This window comes from Eptatretus burgeri, chromosome 12 (assembly GCF_056783735.1).
Source record: "Eptatretus burgeri isolate ZD-2024b chromosome 12, Ebu_testis_v1, whole genome shotgun sequence".
NCBI lineage: Eukaryota > Metazoa > Chordata > Myxini > Myxiniformes > Myxinidae > Eptatretus > Eptatretus burgeri.
In genome coordinates, this window is record NC_140972.1 from 78,916,963 (window position 1) to 78,941,962 (window position 25,000).

The 25,000-nt window shown below is 41.7% G+C and overlaps 1 protein-coding gene across 4 annotated transcripts in view; it reads left to right on the top strand.

Moving 5' to 3' along the window:
* Nucleotides 1-25,000, top strand: part of LOC147015963 (uncharacterized) — a 659,412-nt gene that overhangs the window by 270,699 nt on the left and 363,713 nt on the right. For all 4 annotated transcript variants that reach the window (XM_085848637.1, XM_085848636.1, XM_085848639.1 and 1 more), the window contains one exon: nt 9,399-9,556. In XM_085848637.1, the coding sequence (XP_085704763.1) occupies nt 9,399-9,556 (158 nt within the window). The remainder of the gene's footprint in view (nt 1-9,398; nt 9,557-25,000) is intronic.

The window sequence follows — 25,000 nt, forward strand, 5'->3', positions numbered from 1 at the left end:
GTCTGGTGATGAGCCGCAAAATGGCGGCGGGGCCCCGACTCCGCGGGCCTCGCTGGCACTGCCTGGAATGGGGTGGGAACGGGGCCCCCTTCTCACACTATCTCAGTGCGGGGGGAAACAGGGGGGGTTGTTGATGCTCGGGGGAAAGAGGATATCTGGATGGCTTGGGTCCCGCGACGAGCGACTCCACTGCGACCTCGATCGCGTTACCGGCCTCCCCTCTCCGCAGCTCCCCGACTCTGACACGAGCGCCGACCTCCACGAAGCTTCTTCGCTTCTCCAGCCTCTCCGGACCCCGACAGACACTCTCTCGACTGCTTTCGCCGCCGCCACAACTCTCCAACTCTCCCACTCTCCATCTTCTCAACTCCGTCCAACTGCTCAACTCTCTCACTCTTGACTCAACTGCCTCCAACTCCGTCCAACTGCTTCTGCTCAACTCTCAACTCGACTCAACTGCCTTCCAACTGCCGCTGCCACACCTCTCCAACTCCCCCCAACTGCCCAACTCTTCAACTCTTCCGAAACACTCAACTGCCCCGATTCGCTCCGCGCTCGGTGCTTTATAGTCCGACAGGAGAAATCATATGCAGATTTTTGGATCAGGAATCGCTCGGGGGCGGAGCCACGCTCCCCATTGGACAGAGGAAAAGTGGGCGTGAATGATTCTTGATCCGCGAATCTGCATATAGCGATTATACTCCGACGCACCTGGAGGCGGGGCCAAATCGCCCCACGCTCGCTGATAGGACGGAACAGAAGTGGGCGTGAATCGTTCTTGATCCGATTTCTCGGAAAGGCTGGTGTTTTTGCACCCGCTGCTCGGTGCGCGCCCTGTACGAGTCCAGGATCGGTGCCCACAAGCAGCGCGGGAATGGCGGTGATGCGATGGTTGCGAGAGCGAGATGTGACGGCAAGGGTCGTGGCTGTTGTGAAGTGGCGTTGCGGTTGGTGGTTGTTGTGTGATGGCTGTTGAGACGTGGTTGGTGGTGGTTGTGGTGGTAGTAATGGCGGCTGGTCCAAAATAAAGATAGTAAAAGAAAAACGGCTATCTAAAAGGGTCGCAGCCCGAATGAATGACATTTATTCCCTCTAAACAACGGGTTTGGGCCTAACTACACATATACTTACAGAGATATCTCACCTACGGGACCTGAATGGTGGTTTGCGAATTTCGTCAACCACAACAATATATATATATATATATATATATATATATATATATATATATATATATATATATATATATATATATATATATATATATATATATATATATATATATATATATATATATATATATATATGTACACACACACGCACACACACAGGGGGCTGCAAAAGTAGGTATACAGTAATGAAAAACAAAACGTGCGCACAAATCGTATTTTATTGATTAATTATTCAAGCATATCAATTATAACATACCAATAAATAAACATGATGATTTTAATGAATTCTAGTATTAAATGAATCCTTGCAACATTATTATAATACTGGTAATACCGGTATAATCCTTACTGTATACCTACTTTTGCAGCCATATATACATATATATATATATATATATATATATATATATATATATATATATATATATATATATATATATATATATATATATATATATATATATATATATATATATATATATATATATATATATATATAATGATGTAGCTCACAGGGTGGCCAAGAGGAATTGACACTGAACTCCAAACTATTTTAGCCTGGGTTTGAATCCTGACCCAGCTATAAACTGTCATCTTTGGATTTCACAGGCAGTGTGATTCATCATTGTGTTTGTCATCCTGTGGAAGGATGTTAAACAGGGCGTCCCATCTGCTGGCATTCGTCGATGAATGTTAGACTCCACAGTGTCCCTCGCGAAGAGCAGGCGATCTATCGCCAGCACCATATCCAAGTTCAAAATTCCTGCCCTAACTACTAGTGTGAAGGCAATTGCAAACCACCCAGTATAGCCCTTGCAAAGAAACTGTTTTGGTAGCATTGTTTCTGTAGCATAGTGTGGTACATCACAATCAATATACGTTATGTAATGTGTCATGCATATATGATACCAAGAGGAGAAATTTCACTGCATTTTTCTTCAACCAACCATTTTAATACTTCAATACTCTTCAAGGTGGTTCAGATTTCTCTGAAATGCCTGCAATGTTCTCCATTTAATGGTGTTCGTTGGATGCAAGCTATTTCTTTTCTCACTCTTATTAGAATAGCTAAATCATCCCCTTTGAATGCATAACTTTACTATTGGCTGGGATTTTCCTACTTTCAGCAGGTGTAGACCGTAATTTTATTTGGGAGATAGAATGTATATTATGTCGCAATATTTTAGATGACCAGAAAATGGACTTCGATCGCTTCCCGATGTTTCATCAGCACCAGGTTGTTTCTTTGCACATAAATTTTAGATGCTGTGTCCAGAGCCATTGATACACACCCCCATGATGGTGCTCGTCAACTTTGAAACCTGGTTTGCAAAAAGGTGGTTGGTGGGGTATTTCCATGAGACCCTTCCATGATAAAATATTTCTGGGATGTTAAACCTTTCATATCCAATGACTTGCTTTGGAAGGCAAAACTCCAGCATACGCATCACTGCAATGTGAAGGCAGTTGGTTAATTTGGGCCAAATTCTGCTTTTGTGCTTAGGATTCTATTTTCTGTGTTATTATTTTTCTTTTGTGTGCAATACACAGTTGAGGCTCGTGGAAGAGCTAGTACTAGTACAATTAATGTATCAGTGCATTAAGGAACAATAAAGAGAGGGGGAAAACACCAGCAGAGTTGAAAGCCGAGATAAAGGCAGATTTGAACAAACAATGGATTTGGAAGAATTATGGGGGGGGGGGCGCGTAAGAGGATGTATAGGTTGGACAAGATGGATAGAGAAGGAAACTCTCAAGAAGGAAAACTGGAAATTTGGTTGGAAGAGGGGAGTATCACAAGGATATGAATGTATACATATTGGCCTGGTTCTCGGAGGCTCATTGATTCATTTGGGTTTTGTCAAAAGGTTTTTTTTTTTTCTTGCTCTTGCTTCAGACTTACCGACACAAAGCTTTTTGGACTTACTGACACAAAGAATTTGGAAGATGTCCTCTTTTTATTTTCCTCAAGATTGGTTACATCTTCTTGTATAAGGAGCACAAGGCTGTGGGGTAACATCATTGGCTGAGAGTGCAGCTGTGCCGCTGATGCAATGCTCTCTGTTGGTTCGGGCAGGAATTTGTAATTTGGCCAGGGTGCCGGCGATAGCTTGCCGACTTTGCGAAGCACACCGTGGGATCTTTAACATCCACAAATTAATGCGAGAAGACAGTACACCAAGTTTAGTGTCCATCTGAGGGATGGCACACTCATTGGTGCCTTGCACTACCTGTGAAGCACCGGGATGACAGATGACATTGTGGGGTCAGGATTGAAACCCAGGTCAGACAGCTCAGAGCTGAGTGTGTGTATCTCTAGGCCATCTTGTCAGCCCCATTGGTTACATAAAGTTGAACATTTGTTTTACTTACTTACTTAATTATTTATTTTTGTATTATTTCATTCATTCTTCATTCATTCATGAATTTATGCTCATCCAAGGATTATTCCATCTGAGATTATTTTTGCTCATTACTTCCGACTTCTGTGGTTATTTTTTATTTTTCATGCATAAATGTGTGAAATTATTAACTGATTTTTAAACAATCATTCTCCACTGGCATACTTGTTCACATGGTGTTTGATTTTCAAAATATGGCACACGTTTATTAAATTATGAGTGTCCAGGCAATAAAATACAACAGCACTCATTACTCGCTATGTGATAAACATGAAGAGAAACGCTGAGACTGTGATGAGAATAAAAAAGCCACGGTGTCGGACTGCAGATAAACTATGAAATGTGTTATATTCATCTTGAAGGACTTTTGGAATAAAAGAGTTTGCATCAGTCTGTAATTATTCGTAAAATGAAAAAAGAAGCAAAATTGATGGGAGGAGCACATTTAGCCTCATTTGTATTGTTTTGCTGAAAATATAATTTAATTGCCGTGATAATGCCACAATCGTTTTGGGTTCGCTGGTCACACATTTCAATGATTAATACTCACGAAAGAGCTTTCACATGAAAGACACCAAGAAAATGACATTATATAATGAATAGTTGGGATGAAACGATTCAGAAATATCAGCAAATTCACAAAGTGGGAAAGAACGACGGACTTGAGAATTAAATTATATTGTAATGACAAATGTTGGAGAGATAGATATAATCATAAATGAAAACGAGGAAGCAGCATATATGTTTGTGATGGGAATCCAGCCTTACACAGCTTGTTTATCACTACTCGAGACAATTATTCCATCAACATTTATTGATACCATGCACCCGAGCCTTTCATATTGCTACTAAAGTATCAGCTGCAGAATGCATTGAAAACATATTTATCCGGTTATCACGTTGGACGTCAACTACAATTTATTATATTATCATGCTCAAATCACCACCTATCAATATCATTGCTGCTCCTGCGGTTGGTTTACTCTAAATGTCCTCGTATCAGTTGTTCAAGATCAATGAACACTAAAATGATCGTTTTGTTTTTTTTCTTCCATCACTCTTCCTTTCTTTCCCTCTGAGCCCATATTATTTTCCATTTCTTCCCCCCTTACCTCTTCTCTTCCTGCTTTCCTCTATTTTCTTTCCTTCTTTCTCATCTCCACCCTCCAATAATATAAGATTGACAGTTGGTGATGAAATTGGTTCACAAAGATGCCTGCTGACACTTGAATAATTATGATGATGTCAAAGCACTGATGCCATAACGCAGAGACAATCCATTTTTTTTCTCCCATTTCCATAAATGTGAAAAACATGAGCCAAATAAGAGAAGTGATGGACACTCTTAAAAATCACTGAAAAAAAAAATGAATTATCTCATATCATTCTTTACACATAATAATAACAATAATAATAACAAGTGGTGCCAGGCACAACAAATCCCACCCATTTCAGGCATAAAGTTATTTTGGGGATCAAATTTAAATTTGTTACATACTTAACCTGAATGTTGATTATAAGGAATAGAATAAGGAATATTTTAGTCTTAGTTTGAAGTCAATTAAACCATTTTTGACGAAATTATGACCGTAAAATGATTTTGACCTTTTCGTGACCTGACCTTGACCTTTGACCTAATTGGACCCAAAAGTTAATGGGGTCGTCCGAGGTTCATGACCCACCTGTGGATACAATTTGACAGTGTTTGAGCCAGCTGTTTTCCCGTAAAGTTTTATTTTCGTAACCATGTTTTAGTTTTAATGGAAAATTTGTAATTTTGACCGATGACCATGACCCCCAAAACTTGAGACCCTTCCGATCTTCACAAAAATGCATTGTTAGCCATGTCTCGCGTAGTGAACGCTGGCTCGAAGAGAGCTCCGCGTTGTTGTTGTTGTTGTTGTTGTTGTTCTTCTTCTTCTTCTGGTGAAAACAAAACCTTTACGACTCGGCTCTTTTATATACAGATCTGGATCTCCTTAAATACTAAACACCTGTACACATCCTCGCATTGAGGGTGCCTTTTGAGAGCGTCTATCATCAACTTTTAAATATATTCAGACATTTGCTTTAAAGTTTCGAAAAGTTCACGTTACTATTTAAAGATTATTCCATTTAATGTGTTGTAATTTCGTAAATACACAATTTTCTCGTCATGAACAGGAGCCTCCGTGACGGGTCTCGCAATTGGCTCCATCAAGGCATGTTACGAAATATCAGAAGTTGTTGTTGTTATTGCCTTGAGGACTTGAGGTTATTGCCTTGTTGTTGTTATTGCCTTGAGGACACGGCTCTTGGACACATTTGTCCTTGTTCACTATAGGAATGGGTAGAATTGTAAGTGACAAATAGAATAAGGTTCACTATAAGCTTAGTTTGAAGTAAATCAGATCATTTTGACGAAGTTATGAGCGAAAAACGATTTTGATCTTTTTGTGACCTTGACCTTGACCTTTGATCTAATTGGACCCAAAAGTTAATGGGGTCGTCCAAGGTTCATTGCCCACCTGTGGATTAAATTTGATAGTGTTTGCAAAAGCCGTTTTGCCGTAAAGTTGCTAACAGACAGACAAACAAACAGACAAACAAACTCCATCAAGGCATGTGACGAAATATCGGAAGTTGTTGTTATTGCCTTGAGGACACGGCTCTTGGACAATTTGTCCTTGTTCACTATAGGAATGGGTAGGATTATAAGTGACAAATAGAATAAGGTTCACTATAAGCTTCGTTTGAATGTAAATCAGATCATTTTGACGAAGTTATGAGCGAAAAACGATTTTGATCTTTTCGTGACCTTGACCTCGACCTTTGATCTAATTGGACCCAAAAGGTAATGTGGTCATCCAAGGTTCATTGCCCACCTGTGGATTAAATTTGATAGTGTTTGCAAAAGCCGTTTTGCCGTAAAGTTGCTAACAGACAGACAAACAAACAGACAAACAAACCGGACGATTACAATATCCCGCTCCCTCCCTCCGGGGGGTGGGGGGTGGGGGGGATAATTACTCTATATCTGCAATCGCCAAGGGTAAGCCTCCCCCATCCTACCCTTGTAGATCACCCACGACTTGCTCTTGGTCCACGATCCATTGATGGGGTATTTTGTTTGGACCGCAATATGACCTTGACCTTCAACATTTGGGGATAGAGTGTAAATTATTAAAATGTTTTCCCCATCTACAGTCTATCCATAAAACTCAACATCATTGAAATCAGAGGAAGGTTATTCAAGTTGTGATCAAAAAGGTATTTTTTGATAATTACATCACAATCCGAAAAAATTAGGTCAAGGACATGAAACAAATATCAGGTGCACTATTATGATGCAAGAACATATTGGAAGGCCAAGTGATCTTTGAGATTCCACCTTGGCAAAACTGATCGGACAAACCTTAGTCATGGTGGAAAATGTCGAGTTGTGGTGAAAAATGTCAAAATGTCTTTAATTAGGTCATGACCTTCAAACATGTCAAGGTCAAAAAAGTGAACCCCATGTGCTTTCTGTTCACATTACCGATGCAAAATTTCATTCCAAAAGTCCCAGCCAGCTCCGAGATACAGCTCGGAGTTTTGAGAGTGCCGGATGAAGAAGAAAAAAAGAAAAAATCATTTCTAAATGGTTGTTTAGTACTCCTCGGGGTCTAAGAACCTATGTGGTATCATTAAAAATTGGGGACACTAATTGTAGAAACAAACCCTACAACAGCAATAAGCCTTCCCCAATGCTACAGGGGGGGGGGGGCGCTTAAAAGTAATAATAATCATCATCATCATCATCATTACCCCCATCGAATCTAAGATGTGCATCCATATTTTGCATGTGGCAACTGATTTCGGGACAGTGACTCATTTAGAATCAGTTGCCATGTGCAAAAGCATAAAAGTGTGTTATATTCATCAAACATCCTGTTGATTTCATGCATGAGAAATGTATAAATGTTGTCATGTTTGTGAGCAAAGGCAACGGGGTGGTGTACGTCTGTGTGTGTGTGTATGTCTGCGTATGTGTGCTTGTTCTTGAAGGAAATAATTCTGCCCTGAGCCCTCAATTCAACTGGAGAATTACTCGTGTGTGAAAGAAATGGTGTGGGTGAGGTGACAATGCGAATGTAAAAATATAGCTTGTTCTATTTGGATATTTTTTCTTCAAGACAAGTTTGATTTTTTTAGATTCATACCTTATCAATTTTGATTGCCACTTTATAAAATTTTGGGATCTCTTTTTTTATTGGATTAGTTAAGTTTCACTGATCTTTCATCATTAGAGATTGGTTTTGGATTGCTCATCTTGCTGGTGATAACTCTCCAAATATCTGTTAATGCCCAAAATGTCATCCTCTCCCTGCTTCCCATGGCAGTTAGCATATCTCAATCAACATCCTCGTTGATTTCGTACATTGATCAGGAAAGTCAATATACTTTCTTACATTGGGCAAAAAACTTTACAGATACATTGCAACATTGCATATTTATGGTGCTGGGGATGGGTAAAAATAATGAAAATAGGACAATATAATGTAAAGGGGTAGTTGTGGAACACGTCACACCGTATAAAGATCTAGGGTGGTAATATACAAGTGTCAGGCAGCTAGAGGCAAAGCTAAAAGGTATTTAGGCTGTATTTGCAAGGGGAAAATGATCTATCCAAAGAGGTACAGTTCTATTAACAATGAAGGAATTTAACAAGGCCTCACCTTGAATAGTGTGTTCATTTTAGTTGTTACATCTGAGGAAAGACAGAGCTGCTCTCGAGGGGATTCAGCGTAGAGCTACTAGATTATTTCCAGGGCTAGCCGGACTAAGCTATGAGGAGCAGCGGAAGAAAATAAGACTTTATACATGAAAGAAAAGTTAATTCGGAGTGGATTTGAAAGAGATGTTTCAAATAATGAAGGGTATGGACAAAATATTTGTGCACATGAGGTTTTCAACAGAATGGACGATGACAAGAGCAGGGGCCACAGCTTTAGAATAAAGAAGAGTGGAGTTCAGATGGTAGTAAGACGGGGTATTTCACTCAGAGAGTAGTTACCGCATGAAGTGTTCTCCCTGGAAAAGTAGTAACAGCTGAAACGGTAAATAGGTTTAAACTGGAATAAACCGGTGTGCACCGGTGTAACTACCACTTGTGCACCAGTGAAAGTAATTCAAGCAGTAGGAGATTTCATAGTGTACACAATGCCTTAAAAGACTATGCAGAACTTTTTAGGAAAATGCACAATTAAGTTTAATGCCTAAAATTGCAAACCAATCTTATACAAACAGCCATGTTTATACAAACGAATTTCAAACATGTGAAAACACATTGTCAACCAATGTGCAAATGATGATAAACAAACAGCTGTTCAATATTCACAAACGGTTTCAATTTCTGATGTATTACTCGAACTTGAAACCCCTTAGTTAGTTGAAACTTTAATGGCTTCTCATAGTTTCATCAGGATGGTGTTAACAATGCTTTGTTTTAACTGTTTGTTCTGCTTGTTTCTCCCCTTATACCATTACCCCTCCCTCCTTTCCCCATTTTTTCTGCTGCTTTTTGCTTCTGGTCATATTTTTATCCATTATATTTTATTTATTTATTTATTTATTGACCACGGCACATTTTATTACACTTTACTTGTGCACTTTTACTTCTCTTATAACGTTGTCCTGTTTTTTTCAATCACAAACCATTGATGCATTCCACCCTTCAAAAATGTGTACTGATTCTCGTTTCCATCCCATCCTACATCGTCCAACTATTCTTCCTTTCTCTCCACATCATACCACAATGCCCCACCACTGCCCTGTCTTCTGCTGACCTTTTGGTTGCTTGAAGCCCGACGTGGCCAAGACCTTGCTGTGGACGCCAGGGTGCAGACCTTTGGCACATGATGCTTGTCAGCTACCGGCTCAACTGCTTCTTGGTGGCGGCTGTTCTGCTCGTCATCCTGCTCCTCACGGTGGAGCTCATGATTGATGCCCGAATCCTACAGTGTGAGTGTCCTCGCACATTGTTTGGTGTTTTATAAACTGCTTTGTTCCACATCTCTCAATCTCCACATCTCTGATTTTTCTTAGATCCTCTTGATTCCCATTAAGCTCATCTCAGTGTCACCCTCCAAATTGTACCGAGCTTTGCATTGCTGATGTGTCTCAGCCTTGAAATCCAAATATCTTTTTGATGCATTCCTATTTTCCTTCACAATGAATTTGCACAATTATTGTGAATCTCCCTTTTTCAACATGATGAATTTCCATGGTAACTCCTCTCCTGGTCTCAACCATCCTCTGCCCCCACCCTTGTTTGCCATTCTCCTCTTAACCTATATTTTGAATTCCCACAGACCTTGCTCTCAATTCTGCACATTCTCAGCTTTTGTCCACCGATTCTCAGCGGATGAATGTATCGTTGCTATTCTGAGTGTGTAAATTGCATGTCACATATTTTCAGGTGTTTTGTCTTGTAGTCCTTGAGGAAATACATTGATGAATTGCATATTATCACATTCATGCATTCGTTGAATCAGATATAATTGATGTAATTGTTCTGGGAAATGAATATGTATAAATGTGTGTGTGTATGTACGTATATAGGTGTGTGTATATATATATATATATATATATATATATATATATATATATATATATATATATATATATATTGGGGGGGAGGGGAAGGCAATGGCAAACCACCTAGTATAACCCTTGCCAAGAGACTGCTTTGGCAGCACCAACACTTTGTAACAGAATATGGTTCATCAGAATCAGGATACAAGTACAGTAAGTCCTCGCTTATCACAGGGGTTGCGTTCCTGCAAAACCTTGTTATAAGTGAAACGGCATGAAACAAAACATATTTCATTGAAACGCATGTATTTAAGGGGGGGGGCGTGTTTTTGGCTGGGAATTTTGGGGGTACCTGTGGTGGTTTTTTTTGGACATATACACAAATAAATAGAAACAAAATATTTAATACTATAATTAAGAGACGACAAACCGAGTTTGTACTCGCTGATTAGTGGCAACACTTTCTTTAACCGAGGCTGGAGGAACGGAGTTGATTGCAGTAGGAGTCACACTCGTGGAGGGGCAGAATCGTCTACCTCTTCACTCAACATTGTGCTGTCACTTTCTTCACCAGCGGGAATGGGGAAACTGGTGGAAGGAGCATCCTGGCTGGTGGATGCAGTTGGTAATGCATCTTTGAGCTTGAAAAATGCCTCGAGTAGGCTGGACGGCTTTCTCTTTCTTCGCTGCATAAAGTTCCTTGCAGCAACGAAGAACGTCACTAACAGCACAGCTAAAATCAGTGCTCCTTGTTTTATACAGACTACAGCACAGTACTTGTACACTAATGCAGTGAAGTATTGTCTATGAGGGGAAATGCAGTATTATACCACTGTTCATTATTTTACCCTCCTACTTCATCCTTTGGGTGACCTGAAGGCTGCATTCACAAAGTAAAACATTTTGCTTATTCAAGATAGACAGTTAATTCTGAAGGGATGGTAATTTTGTGTACAATACTGTATTCTCTATAACTATAACTCCATGGTACCCTGAGGCCGACTTTTAAAACAAATGATTAACATGTTGGGATATTTAAAGTCCACAGTAAATTATAGCATAGTGGAAATGAGGATGAATTTTGATGGCCTGATAGTGGAGAACCAATGTTTCTCCTTTGGCATGTCATTTGTATTGAGTGTAGAGCTCGGTCGTAAACAGACGTTCAAAATAGTTTTACGCCATTTTTACCCACCAAGCATGAGCTTTTCGCACTTCAGAGCTCGCAATCGTATCTTGAAGTATTAAAAAAAAAAATGAAAGTGAGCACTTATGAGATGTCGCATGCAACCAATCATCTTGAAAAAATCATGTTTGACTGTACAATTAAATACTAGCATTCGATCACATGGAAACTGCTCAAAACTTTCCATTGACTCCGAGGCGCACAATTGTTTTGAGCAGATCCCATGTTGTTGCAAATGTGGGTCAATGGATAGGAAGTAAATTTGAAATGGGCTTCCATCATGGAAGTATGCTGTGGAGATATCTATCCATCGCTATCCTCAATCATAACCCGATGTAAACCTCCATATCGAGTCCATAATCACAATTTCTACATGTAAGTAAATGTCATGTTCATGTTATTGCAGTCAACAATTGTGTTTGTGTGCCCGTCATCGTCGCCAGTTGCTGGAAGCTCAAAGTTTCAAGTAACAATGCTGTTTTGTGTATATGAAATCCACCTTTCAAAATAATGTTTATGGATTGTGCTTGCTTTGCAAAACTTTTGCATTCTGTATTTAAATCTGACAGAAACATCACTCAACATGCAGCTGAGAAGTATAACTCTCTCCAATTCAAATGTATGGTAAAATAGTATAATCGAAGGATCTCCCATCTCCATCAAGTCTATTGGTATAACTTTTGCAGGTAAACAAATCTCATTTTTAACTTCTTGTTCACACGGTACATTTTCTTTGTAAGTTCCTGGAACCCCTTAGTGTAGGCAGTTGTACAGTCAAGTAGCTCAAGGAAATGGTCACAGGTTTTAATTCCCATGCAGCTCAATGATACAGTATTCAGTACAACTGAGTAAATGGAATACTTGGAATTAGAATTAGGGATCGCTCAAAATAAAAATAAACTTAGAAGGGCACTCTTCGACGTCACAACGTTGCCAGATAATTATGACATCATTGTGACATCATTATACTTGTACCAAGTTTGATTTCAATCCCTGAACCCAGATTCAAAATATTAAATAATTCTGGCTGCCAGACCATGCGTCCGATCATGCTGAAATTTAAAACATTTATTCCCCATGACTACTAGATCAAAATTGTGATGTTTCATATCGATTGATGAAGCGGTTCATGAGAGAGAATTTTTAAAGATTTTTGTTCAATTCAATATGGCTGCCAGACCATGTGACCTATTCATTATTTGTGAACACCATGGTATACCCAAGGTTTGGGGATCATGTGAGTGAAGTTCCCCTCAATCTGCCATGCCATTCTGGAGAAGAAGATTTTTAAAGGTTTATTCTTCAAAAAAAAAATCAAAGCTGCCAAACCATGTGACCGATGACGTTTTAGGTGGAGAAATTTTTGTTTCACATGAAGAGGTGATTATACCTGTAAAGTTTCACCTCGATCTGTTTTTTAAAATTGTTTTAATTGTTTTTGTATACCAAGTGGAGGCACGTGCAAGAAATAATACACAGAAATATATAACAAAGCAGAAGACGAGAGGGGTGAGAGAGGGAAGCACAAAAATAGTGGGGAACAAAGACAATAGGATATCCGTGGAAGGGAGAGGGATGGGATGGGGCGGGGTACACGGGCTAAACACGATGGTACTACAGGGACTTTCAGGAAGAAAAACGGAATTTGAAGGTGGTGGGTTTGGGGTGGATTGATGGGAGTGGTAAAGATCAAGATTTGGGATGGGGGAAGAGATGAGATGGGTATGAACAGCTGGTTTGAAGACCTGGAAGGGGGGGGTGGGATTGAAGAGAGTGTGGGAGTTTGTTCCAGAAGTGGGGGAAAAAGAGGAATGAAAGAATGAAGGTGAGCAGTGATTCTTGATTTTGGCAGTTTCACCAGAACGTGATCTTTGGTGGACCTTGAGCGCCCTGAGGAAATATATGGGGACAGAGAAAATGGGGTGGGCAAAGCCAGAGAGGAGACAGTAGAAGACAGACCGACAGACAGACAGACCCATAGACTCAGCTTCATTGCGGGAGTTACCACTGATCCTAAAAGCCTTCATTTCCACAGCATGAAGTCGAGCTAGGTGTGAGGGAGGAGCACCACCTCAGAGGGGGGAGCAGTGCTTCATGAGACTGTGGATTAAAGCTTTGTAAGTGGTTAGAAGCTCTGTTGTGCCAAGGAAGGACTTTGCATGACGTGGGATGCCCAGTCAGTGACTGGCTTTGGAGGCCAGCTGGGAGATTTGGCTTTCCCAGGAAAGATCGTGGCAGATAGTGAGACCCAAAAGCTTGAATGAAATTATGGCAGAGGGTGGAGTTATAGCAAAGAGATAAAGAGGATTTTCCAGGGAATCTGAGAGATCATTGATGAAGACCAGAAAATGCACAGAGCGAAGAACAGTGCCTTGAGGAACTCCAGCCTTTACAGGAAGAGGAGATGAGAGAATTCCATTAAGAGCCACGCATTGACTGTGACAGTAGAGGAAGTCCACAAGTCATGAGCAGAGATTGCCGTGGATACCATGAGAAGAGAGCTTGTTGAGCAGTGCGGAATGCTAGACCATATTGAAAGCTTGCAATATGTCTAGGGAGATGGCTCAGATATCATGTTTGGCATTTTGGACCTCCATCCATTGTTGGGAAAGCAGAAGTTGCATGCCCAGGGTTGAGTGACCTGGTCTAAATCCAAATTGATGGTCGAAAATCAAGCCATTGTTCAGCCATTTTGGAGAAGATTTTTGATGGTTTTTATCTTTAAAACAATATGGCTTCTGAACCATGTGACCGATGATGTCATCAATTTTTTTGCCAAACAATTTAGCCCGAGATGACCCTCAAAATTTTTCATACTGATCTGATAAAGCGTTCGGCGTATGCAATTATGACGTCATAACAAAGCCACCTATGACGTCATCAAAAAATCACATTTCCAATGAGGAGTACTTGCTATGTGCCAGGTTTCATTTTTTTCCATTGAGCGATTTCGAAGATACAGAGGTCCAACGTTTTTCCTTTTTCTCCAACATGCCTGCCATACCATGTAACTTATGACGTCATAATTATCATTAAATTATTCCACATGAGTAGTCGCACCAATGTTGAAACTTTTGTGTGAATCCAATAACTGGTTGCGGAGAAAACAGAAAATTAGCATGGACGGATGTACGACGTACGTTCACTTACGGATGTACGGACGGACGGATGTACAACCTGAAAACGTAATGCCACCGGCGACTTCATCAGCGGAGGCATAAAAAGCCCTGGTCGCTTTGAATTGCTGCATTCAAATTTGTGGCTATTCAAATTAGCGAGGGTTGACTGTATTTATAGGAAGGTGTTTTTCTCCCTTGATGATTCCACATGAATGTTAAAAGGGAACAAAAATGCCAGCTTTCCTGTCGACCGGATGACTTTGCCTTCTGGGGTTGATGACTTCCCTTTTGTGCCCACACACTATTGATGTCTGCTCGTCCTCACTGCTGTATTAATGATACCATGACTCATCAGCATAACAATTGATGGAAAAATACACGTTCCATGGTATAAATTGCACCTCTACGAATATCATTTTTCTAAGTTGGATGCTGAATTTAGTGGCAAATATTTATCTAATTATAAAATTTCTGTTTAAAACGAACAATAATAGTTCAGAATTTTGCTTTACAAAGACATGACAGAAGTAAATAGCCACTTTAAATTTATTCATTTCATCTGTATAAAGCAATTTTTAAGTGATTTGTCCTCATATTCAACTATTTATTTGCAGAAACGAGTTCCTGGGTCTTGTATGACAATTAACTATGCTTCAAACCCAGGGAGCAAACAAACTTTCCGATTTTCAAAGAAGACAAATTGTTGGCCATTCAGAAGGTGGAGTCAGCCAGCATCAGATAACTCAGAACCTTGGCATTCCGCTTTCTACGGTCAATCGGGTGATTGATTGTGCAATTCACCAGCGAAGGCAAGGAATCCACAGCTTCCTATTATGGTCGACCTAGGCCCTCAGAAAGGTGTCTTCAAGCTGTCAAGCTGTCCATTGAGAAAACTCCCTGTTCCAAGGCAGCAGATGTTGCAAAGGAGGTCCAAGTTGGCTCAAGAACTGTCGTGCGGTACCTTCATTAACTGGGATACTATGGGAGAGCAGTTCGGAGACAACCTCTGCTTAGACCAGCCAACATTCAAAGGAGAAAGAAGTGGGCTGACGAGATGGCCACCAGACCCTTGGAGTTTTGGCAAACTGTTATTTTTTTCAGATGAGTCCTAATTTGCTCAATTTTCTGACAGTGGATGAATATGGGTCTGGAGACTTCCCAGTCAAGAGTTCTCTTTGAATCGATTACAGCCAACTGTCAAACACGGTGGTTTTTTAGTGATGGTGTGTTGAGCAATCTGGAGCGCTGGTCGATCAGAGCTTGTGGAGTGTGTTGGCAACATCAACACTAGGACACACATTTCTATCCTTGAGGATGGACGTCTCCCTGTCTTCTACACTGGTCAGATTGTCAAAAACAACACTCTGTTCATGGAAGATGGAGCTCCATGCCATACTGCAAAAAAGACTAAAAAAATGGCAGGACAGAAATGGGATCAAGCTATTTCCATGGCCAAGTCAGTCTCCTTACATGAATATCATTGAACATCTCTTGGCCATATTCGATCGAGCTGTGCGGAAAAAGTCCAGGAAACCAACACCTCGGGCAGAATCGCTTAACCTCTATTGTGAAACCTGGGAAGAAATCCCACAAGAGAAAATTTCGGAACTTGTTAGTTCTATGCCGGAAAGAGTAAAAGCGTAGAAATCTGCAAATGGCAAGTCTACCAAATACTAGTGTAAGTATTAAAATGGATCAAATGTTCTTCAAATGTGAAATAATTCTATTCTTTAAAGATTATTGTGTCTATTTACTTCTGTCATGTCTCTGTACATAAAATATATCACTTGAAAAAGCCATTAGTATATGTTTCAATGAAAGCTATTGATAAATGTCAGAATTTATACAAAAGCTGCGTGGATGTGGACACCCTGACTAACAAGTTGTTTGCATTTTCGGGAGTGTAGCACTGATCAGGCCTGGATGTTATTGATTACCTCATGGCATTACTCCCACAGGACATGCTGATTGACAAAACATATACATAAATGAACAGAACACTTTTTCTGCCTTTGTCAAACCTTTTTTTTTGAACCTGTGAGTTGAAGGAGGAATCGTTTTGCCTGTGGGGAAGAACTTGACTTAACTTATGGCTTATACGATATTTTTGACTCTCATTGGTCTTCCAAAAGCATGTGATCAGGCTCACTTTAATACTTTTTAAAATTTAGGTTTCACTTAAAAAAATTTTTAAACACAAGTTGATTTTCTCTTGCTCTCAAGATGCATCTAGATTTGCCATTGTGGTTTCCTGCTCCCTTGGTGATTTTGACTTTACCAAATTTCGTCACAGATTTGCATAAAGTTAAATAAATATATTTGTTTGCATTATTAACTAATTACATCAACTATTACGTGGAAAATGTGGTTTGTTCCGAGGCGTAGCCTCATTTCATGTCGATTCATGCTTATTCGTTTGCTGACTATTTTCTGATGCTTGCGGGTGATTACTCTTGAGCTGGGGTATTATGGGTTGTGGATGTGAATTAATTTGATGGAAAGCTAAATCACTGATTCGGGTGCAGTCCACTTGAATGATTATCTTTTGTGCTGAGTTTGTATGTAGGTAGTTGGAGATCATTCCGAAATCGATCATCACAGGACATGCAAAGTCTGGCCGGGATATGTAGATCATATGCTAAATGTAAAATTTATTAACCTACTTCTTTGCTGCACAATGCTGTGTGGTGTAGCGTAATTTTTCACTCACCTGGAGCGTGTCACATCTCGGGTCGGTGTGCTCCATTCTTTGAAAACACACACACACACACACACACACACACACACACACACACACACACACACACACACCGAACCCCAAACCTCAAACTTGACACAGCAACAGGGCACAGATCAAGTCGTCCCATCACAGCAGTTGCTGCACGACCTTTTAGCAACAAATGTTGTCTGCCACACTACCACATTGTCTCTGCCCTGCTGACTACCAGTTAGGAGCTTTACAGTCAGCAATAAGAAATTTAAAGAAAAGAACACACTGACCCTAGATGGTGGCATGACACTAACCTCATGCTCATAAATTATGTTGACACATCACCTCTAAACTCGGATGGCGTCTGTGTGACACGAAGGTCTTTGAAGACCTCTTCACTGATGTGTACAATTGGTGACCGTGAATGCTTGTCTCGCACCAGCAATTGCTTGATGGGTTCTGATTGATATGCATGCTGACATATGATTTTATTGAATGCTTAACATGAACCCCTTAACAACTTTAATAAATGAAACCTGCTCCAACTTACATGAATATGTCTATCATTCATCAAACTACAAGGTCACACCCATCATTAACTGCACTCAAAATATCACATTTTTTTTTGTAAAAGGACATTGCTCAGTCTAAATTTTTCTGTCCTTGAGAAATACATATTCTTTAAAGTTCCACATCAGCTGGTTTGTTTTTTTCTAACGAATAAAATTTTTGCGATAACCTTGATGTGTTTCAATATTCTTCACTTACCTTCTCTTCAGGTGATATTAAGCTGCATTTCATGATCAGAGGGAACCACCAGCGAACAAACTCTGCCTTTTGCTGTCCTATTAATATCAGTGAAACAATTTTCATAAAAATTGACATGGATACACCTCCTACGAGCAGACATCGTGGGGAAACTGCTTGGTGTTGCTGTCATACTTGTTTCTGGTTGATGGGTCATTGCTGTGGACTGTCTACGAGTCAAACGTGTTGTGATGGAATTAGCCCTGTTGGTTTATATGTGCTGACGTAGCTTTTGCCCCTATGTAGCTTCTCATCTATTTGGCACTCCTTGAGTATGCATAAATATATTTCAGGCTGTTATATTGGTCTGTAGGCATTAATGAGCCTTAAATTATGGCTTGTTTCATCTTAATAGTTCTGCAGCACTGATTAATCAATTTCTACCTCTTTTCTTCTGTCTTCTTGACAACCTATTAATACGGGTGACAATGTAAATGGCAGCTGCAGTTTGAATGACAACTGGCACAATACCTGTAGGGTGGTCACGTTACCCCCCCCCCCTACAGTGACACACACACATACCCAATTACATTTTTACTGTGAGTAAACTTGCATATGGAATTCTGACAACTCAACAAAAACGCCTCAGCCTTCCCCTCCCAATTCTGTCCCATCTTTGACACCCCCCCACCCCACCTCCCCCAACCGAAAGTCCTCAACCCCTCTCCCCAAAGCCTCAACCTCCCACTTCCAAAGCTGTCTCATCTTTACTCTCAACCTCCTCCTGCTCATAAAAGCAAACGGGCATATTTAACACTTTCTGCTCCCCTATCATGCTGTCACCGACTTCACAGAAACCCATCAGTCGCCTGTTCAACTCACAATTTGAAGAGAAAATAGTCCAAAATAATAGCAAAGCGCTTCTTGAGAGAAAGGGTTCTAAAGGTTAAATTTGAAAATTCCAGACGGTCATTCGAAAGGGTAATTTTAAAGTTCTAAAGGGTAATTATCAAAGGTCTGAAACGGTAATTCTAAAGGGTAATTTAAAAGTTATGAAGGGTTCTAAACGGTATCAAGCGTTCTAAATGGTAATTCTTAAAAGGTTCAAATGTGTTAATTCTAAAGGGTTATAAAGGATAATTTGATGGGGTTCTAAAGTATAAATTCTAAAGTTGAAAAGGGTTCTATAGAGTTCTAAAGGGTTCCTAAATTGATACCCAGAGTATAGAAATTGTGGGCAGAGTCAGGCGAACAGTCCAACGAATGTGTGGAACTTGCACGCACATGTAACATGTTAACATATATATATATATATATATATATATATATATATATATATATATATATATATATATATATATATATATATATACATATATTAGATATATTTCTTTATCTATTTTTCAGACGCATCTCCTGGCTGTTATGGTGAGCATCGCCGCGGATTATATCTCACACGTTAAAACTGCATAATCCACAGAGAACAACCATCCATCTGCCACCCAGACAATTGTTCCCACTCATACAAAGCATTCAACCAGAAGGCACGTGGTGCAATCGGTGGGTTAATCGGCATATGTGGGGAGTGACGAGCACTCCCCTGATCTCCAATGGAAATATCATCCTACATCAAAGCGTCACCTCCAATCTGGAGGCCTCGGCCTGGTGACTCTGTCAAACAGACAGATTGCATGGTCAACATCAGTTAAACATCAAGCCGAGCCATCTATCTAGATTTCGGGCTTATGCCGTCCTGATGATGGCAAATACATGGAAAATACAAGGAAAACAGACACAGGTGGAAGCCATCCAGCCCATCATGCCTGCGCAAACACAATACTAATTTATCTACACAAGATCTAAAGAAGAAAATGCTAAATATATATATTTTTTAATTTTTTTTTGTCGTTTTTGTATTTTTTTCTTCTTCTTCCTCTCAGGGGAGGAGCATGGGCTTGGTTAAAACACACATCAACCACACAACACCCCTTGACGAGACCCCCCACCAACAGCACTCCGTACACATGCACACAATCACCTATCAATGCTCAAACTATTTAAAAATCCTGTCAACATCCCGATACCCCTCGAATTAGAATTACATAGGTACCTTGAAGTTATGGAGATAAACTTATCGACTGCTTCAGCTGCCACTACCTTTCCAGGGAGACCGTTCCATGCATTTACTACTATCTGAGTAAAAGTCCCCTGTCTTACTAATGTATCAACTCTCCTATTCTTTACTCTCAGGGTAAGCCTGAAAATTACTGTGCTTCCCCATTGTCTCTGGACCCTCACCTGCATTTATTTTTTTCCATTCTTTTTGTTAATGTATTGTCATTTAATTATATTTTCATTTACAGATGCCTTCCAACGGTTCTGTGATTTTGCCGGTGTATCAGCTTCAATGTCTGTCGGCATGCACAATTTCAGTTTTCTATGTCATCTGGAAGGTAGCGATCTCTAATATCAGTCAGTGGTTAGAAAGAGCTAAATATATGTATGTATATATATATATATATATATATATATATATATATATATATATATATATATATATATATATATATATATATATATATATACATACTAGCGGGGTGTGCTTACACATTGTGTAAGCTTACGAACCTTGTTACCCCATTGTCTCAGGTCGCTCACCTGCATTTGATTTTTCATTTATTTATTTTCATTCATTTATATTTTCATTTACAGATGCTTTCCAAGTGTTCTGTGGTTTTTCCTGGTGCATTGGCTTTGGTGTCCATCAGCAAACAAAATTACCGTGCTTCCCCATTGTCTCGGGTCACTCACCTGCATTTTTTAATCTATTTTTGTTCACTTATTTATATTTTTATTTAGTGATGGTGTCCGATGATTCTTTGATCCTATCCTCCCCCCCACCCGAGTGCTGGCCTCGACGTCTTTCAGAACAAAAAATTTCAGCTTTCCACGTCACCGAGTAGGCACTGATCTTAATAGTCAGTTAGTCACTGGTTCGAAAGAGCTTTATATATTACTAGTGGGGTGTGATTACATATTGTGTAAGCATATTGTTGTGGATTTTCACCCGTTTGGCATGCGGGCGACCGCTTTTAGCTAAATCTCACCGAACGAGCAATCTCGTCGCAGCTTTTCGGATCAACGCCGAAACACAGCTACGGGTGTTGTTAACCACACCATAAATCAGCCAACTCTTCTGTCCACGCGCTACAGGGTCGATCGCCGAATTGTCGATGTACCTAATTATTCGCGCAGACAGAAATGCCGGGGATTTACACCTCAACGGAGCCTGCACGAAAACGAGCCGCTTTAAGCAGCTCGTTCTGTTTGCGATTGCCGAGCGATTTTATGTCACCAAGCCCCGTCGGACCAGATGTACGTTTTATCGGCTATTAATCAGCCAGCTATTTATTCCAAACGCAATTACAGCAGTCAATGGCAGGAAAGGACGCAACGAGCAGGTGACATTTCAACAATGGGGACATTTATTTTCACACATATGCAATGAATGAATGAGGGTAGGGACAAGACACGAGCAAAAACCTACAGCCGATATTTATGTATTATGTACATGCACTTACAACAATTCTACTTGGTAGACAATTCACCACAGACTTTCATTCAAAAACCCCAGAAAGGAAAGATAGAACTGGGCTCGTCAGCCTTTAATGTTCCTTGGAGCCAGGATGACCGAAAGAGTTCCGCGAGGCCGTGCAGGTTACCTTTGTCACCCTTGAGGCGACTCGTTGGTCTTTTTGTCGGCGACCCTCCATATGTCTCGGTTGTCCAAGCGGCAACTGTTGTAACCGCGGCTTGGTTGGTCCAGGGCCTAGCAGCGCGGCCTCGTCGATCGAGCCTGGCCGACGACGCTTCAGAGGAGTGAACGGGCCTTGCTTTTTTTTAGAGTTGATGCTCTTTAAGAGCCTGCTCACTCCTCAGCGTCGCTCGACCGACTCGGGGCTCGATCACCCGGACCGTTAAGTTGCTGGCTGGCAACTTCTCTCCGGCTTGCGACCTCTCTCCGGCTGGAGACTTCGCTGCTGACTCCAACGGCCAGCAACGACCAACCACTTGGTAACTCGACCGCCTCCACCGACCAACTTCTGATCAACTCCGACCAACTCTGACCAAGGAGAGTCTCGGCGTCAAAACGCGCCTTTTTATAGCCCCGAAGGGAGGGGTCACTCCAGGATTCCTCGCCCAAAATCAGCGCCCTCCTTTCTTTCACCTTTGAACTTTCACCCTCGGCTGGCTCCGCCCCTTTTGTCGTTTTGATCCGTTTTGCAAGTCATGCGTGGCCGTGTTTGAAATCACCCTGCTGCTGCGAGGATGCCATCGTGTTCGCCTGTGGAGATGTTGGTTGTTGGGGATGTTGTTGTTGGTGAAAAGATGGCAGCGCCGTGGAGATGCTGGTGAGGAGATGTCGGCAGTTGTTGAGATGTTGTTTGTGATGATGTTGTTTGTGGAGATGATGGTGAGGAGAAGTTTGTTTGGTTGTGGAGATTGGTGTTGAGGAGATGTTGGCAGTTGTGGCGAAGGTGGTGAGGAGATGTTGTTTAAAATAAAGATAGGAAAGAATAACACCACCTCAAAGGTTCACAGCCCGGCACACGAATAAATTCCCGTTATACATCTGTGGGGAAATCTAATCTGGACACACACTTATCGACATAACTGATCTTCGGGGACCCTGACTGGTGTTCTGTGAATTTCCAAAACCGTAACAATATGAACCGTGTTCCCCATTGTCTCAGATTGCTCACCTGAATTTGATTTTTCATTTATTTACTAATTTATTTATATTTTCATGTATGAATGTTGTACGACGATTTCATGATTTTACCCTGTGTAACGGCTTCGATGTCCATTGGCCCCAAAATTACCGTGCTTCCCCATTGTCTTGGGCCGCTTCCTTGCATTTTTTTCATTTTTTATTTATATAATTTATTTTAAATTTATTTATCTTTTCATGCCCGAATGTTGTACGACGATTCTGTGATGGTTTTTTTCCGGTGTACGGGCTTCGATGTTCTTCGGCATGAAAAATTTCAGCTTTCTACATCACCCGGAAGGTCCCAATCTTTAATGTTGTTGCGAATTCGCGCCCCGCCGGCGTGCGAACGACCGCGTGTAACCAATAGCGGCCGCTTCGCCCACCAACGTGCAATTCAGTCATGACCCTCCGGGAACTACCGCCAGGAGCCAGCCACGGGTGGGGGTTTAACCTCACCACAACCCAGTCCGCATTCTACCTGCGCGAAATAGGGTGAATCGCTGAATGTCGATATACCTTATGTACCCGCGCGAGTAGCGTACCGAGGAGTTGTACCACGCCGCAGGTCGACTCCGGACACGAACCGCTTAAGCGGCTCGTTCCGTGCTGCAGGGATAACCGAGCGGAGTTATCGTCGACCTCGATGGTGCAGATTATTTACCGGGTGTTTTAAACCCACTATCAATCCCTTACGTGATGCAAGATGGAGCTTTCAATAAGGGAAAAAGGACGCAACGAAACGGGAAACAGTTCACACAATGCACATTTGTTTCACACACAAGCACGTATGGCAGTAATGCAATTACACAAAATGCAACAAAAGCAAAAGTACTACTACCGACTCAAATTATTTACAACACTTAAACAATTATACTTGTCGGACGGCGCCACAGCTTTCATTCAAAAGCAAAGGAAACGAAAGCCACCCTCACAGGCAAGGAGGCAGACAGGTCCGTGGACCAAATGTGCGCGGAGCCTGGAGGAGCGGCCAGGTCCATGAGACCTAAAAGGTGTTTCCCACGTCCTCGTGACGCGATGGCGGGCAAGCCGCAATGTCCGCGCAGCTGCGCCCCGACTCCGTGCCCCTGGCATGGTCAGTGAGCCCTCCCCGGCATGCTCCGCGCCAGCGCGGTTGGGTCGGCACCATGGTTAGGGTGGGGAAGGAATGGGGCCACCGGCACTATCTCAGCACGGATGGGGGGGGGGAAATTCTTGATGCTCAGGGTTGAGCGAGGGGAATGGCTGGCTGGCTTGGTCGCTTATGAGAGCGAAGGTGGGTTGATTTCACGACGAGACGAGCCCAGCGATGAGACGAGCCCAGCGACGAGACGACACCACACTCCAACTCTCCAACCTCCTTCTTCATTCGACCTGAACCGCGTCTTCACTCGACCTGAACCGCATCTTCACTCGACCTGAACCGCGTCTTAACTCGACCTGAACCGCGTCTTAACTCGACCTGAACCGCGTCTTCACTCGACCTGAACCGCGTCTTCACTTGACCTGAACCGCGTCTTCACTCGACCTGAACCGAACGCGCGAGCCGCCTTGTGCTCGCCTCTTTATAGACTGGAGGAGGAGCCTATATGCAGATTTTAGGATCAAAACGCGATTGGAGGCGGAGCCACGCCACCCTCTGTTCAGCCATTGGTTTGGCAAAAAGGGGCGTGAGCCTCTTTTGATCCGAATTCTCTCCCGTGAAGAATCCGCATTCATCGCGCTTGGAGGCGGGGCCATACCGCCCGACGCTCGCCCATTGGACGGAGAAATCGGGTGTGAACCCTTCCTGATCCGAATTTCTCCCTGAGAGGAACGCATTTGTACCCACGGCTCGACGCGTTCGGCATCAATTACCGAACGGGCCCTGGACAGCATGACGTTTGGTGTTGACTAGTGGTGGGGTCGATGGTTGTGGAAGGAGAAAGGCGAAGGTGGTGGGGGGTTTGCTGTGGTGGTTTGGTGGTTGGCGGGCGTTGTTTGGGAATGGCGGTGAAGCGATGTTTGGGGGATGGAGTTGTGGAGGTAAAGAGGCAAAGGTGGTGGTGTTTGAGTTGTTGACGGCTTAATGGTCCAAAATAACAATAGAAAAAGAAGAATGGCTAACTCAAAGCTTCGCAGCCCGGATGAATCACACATATTCCCTCTAAACAACAGGTTTGGGCCAACTACACATGAACTTACCGATATATCTCACCTGAGGACCCTTACTGGTGTACTGCGAATTTCCACAGCCGTAACAATATCAATCAGTCGGTCACTGTTTAGAAAGATATCTTCTTCTTCTTCTTTCGGCTGCTCCCGTTCGGGGTCGCCACAGCGGATCATCCGTATGATC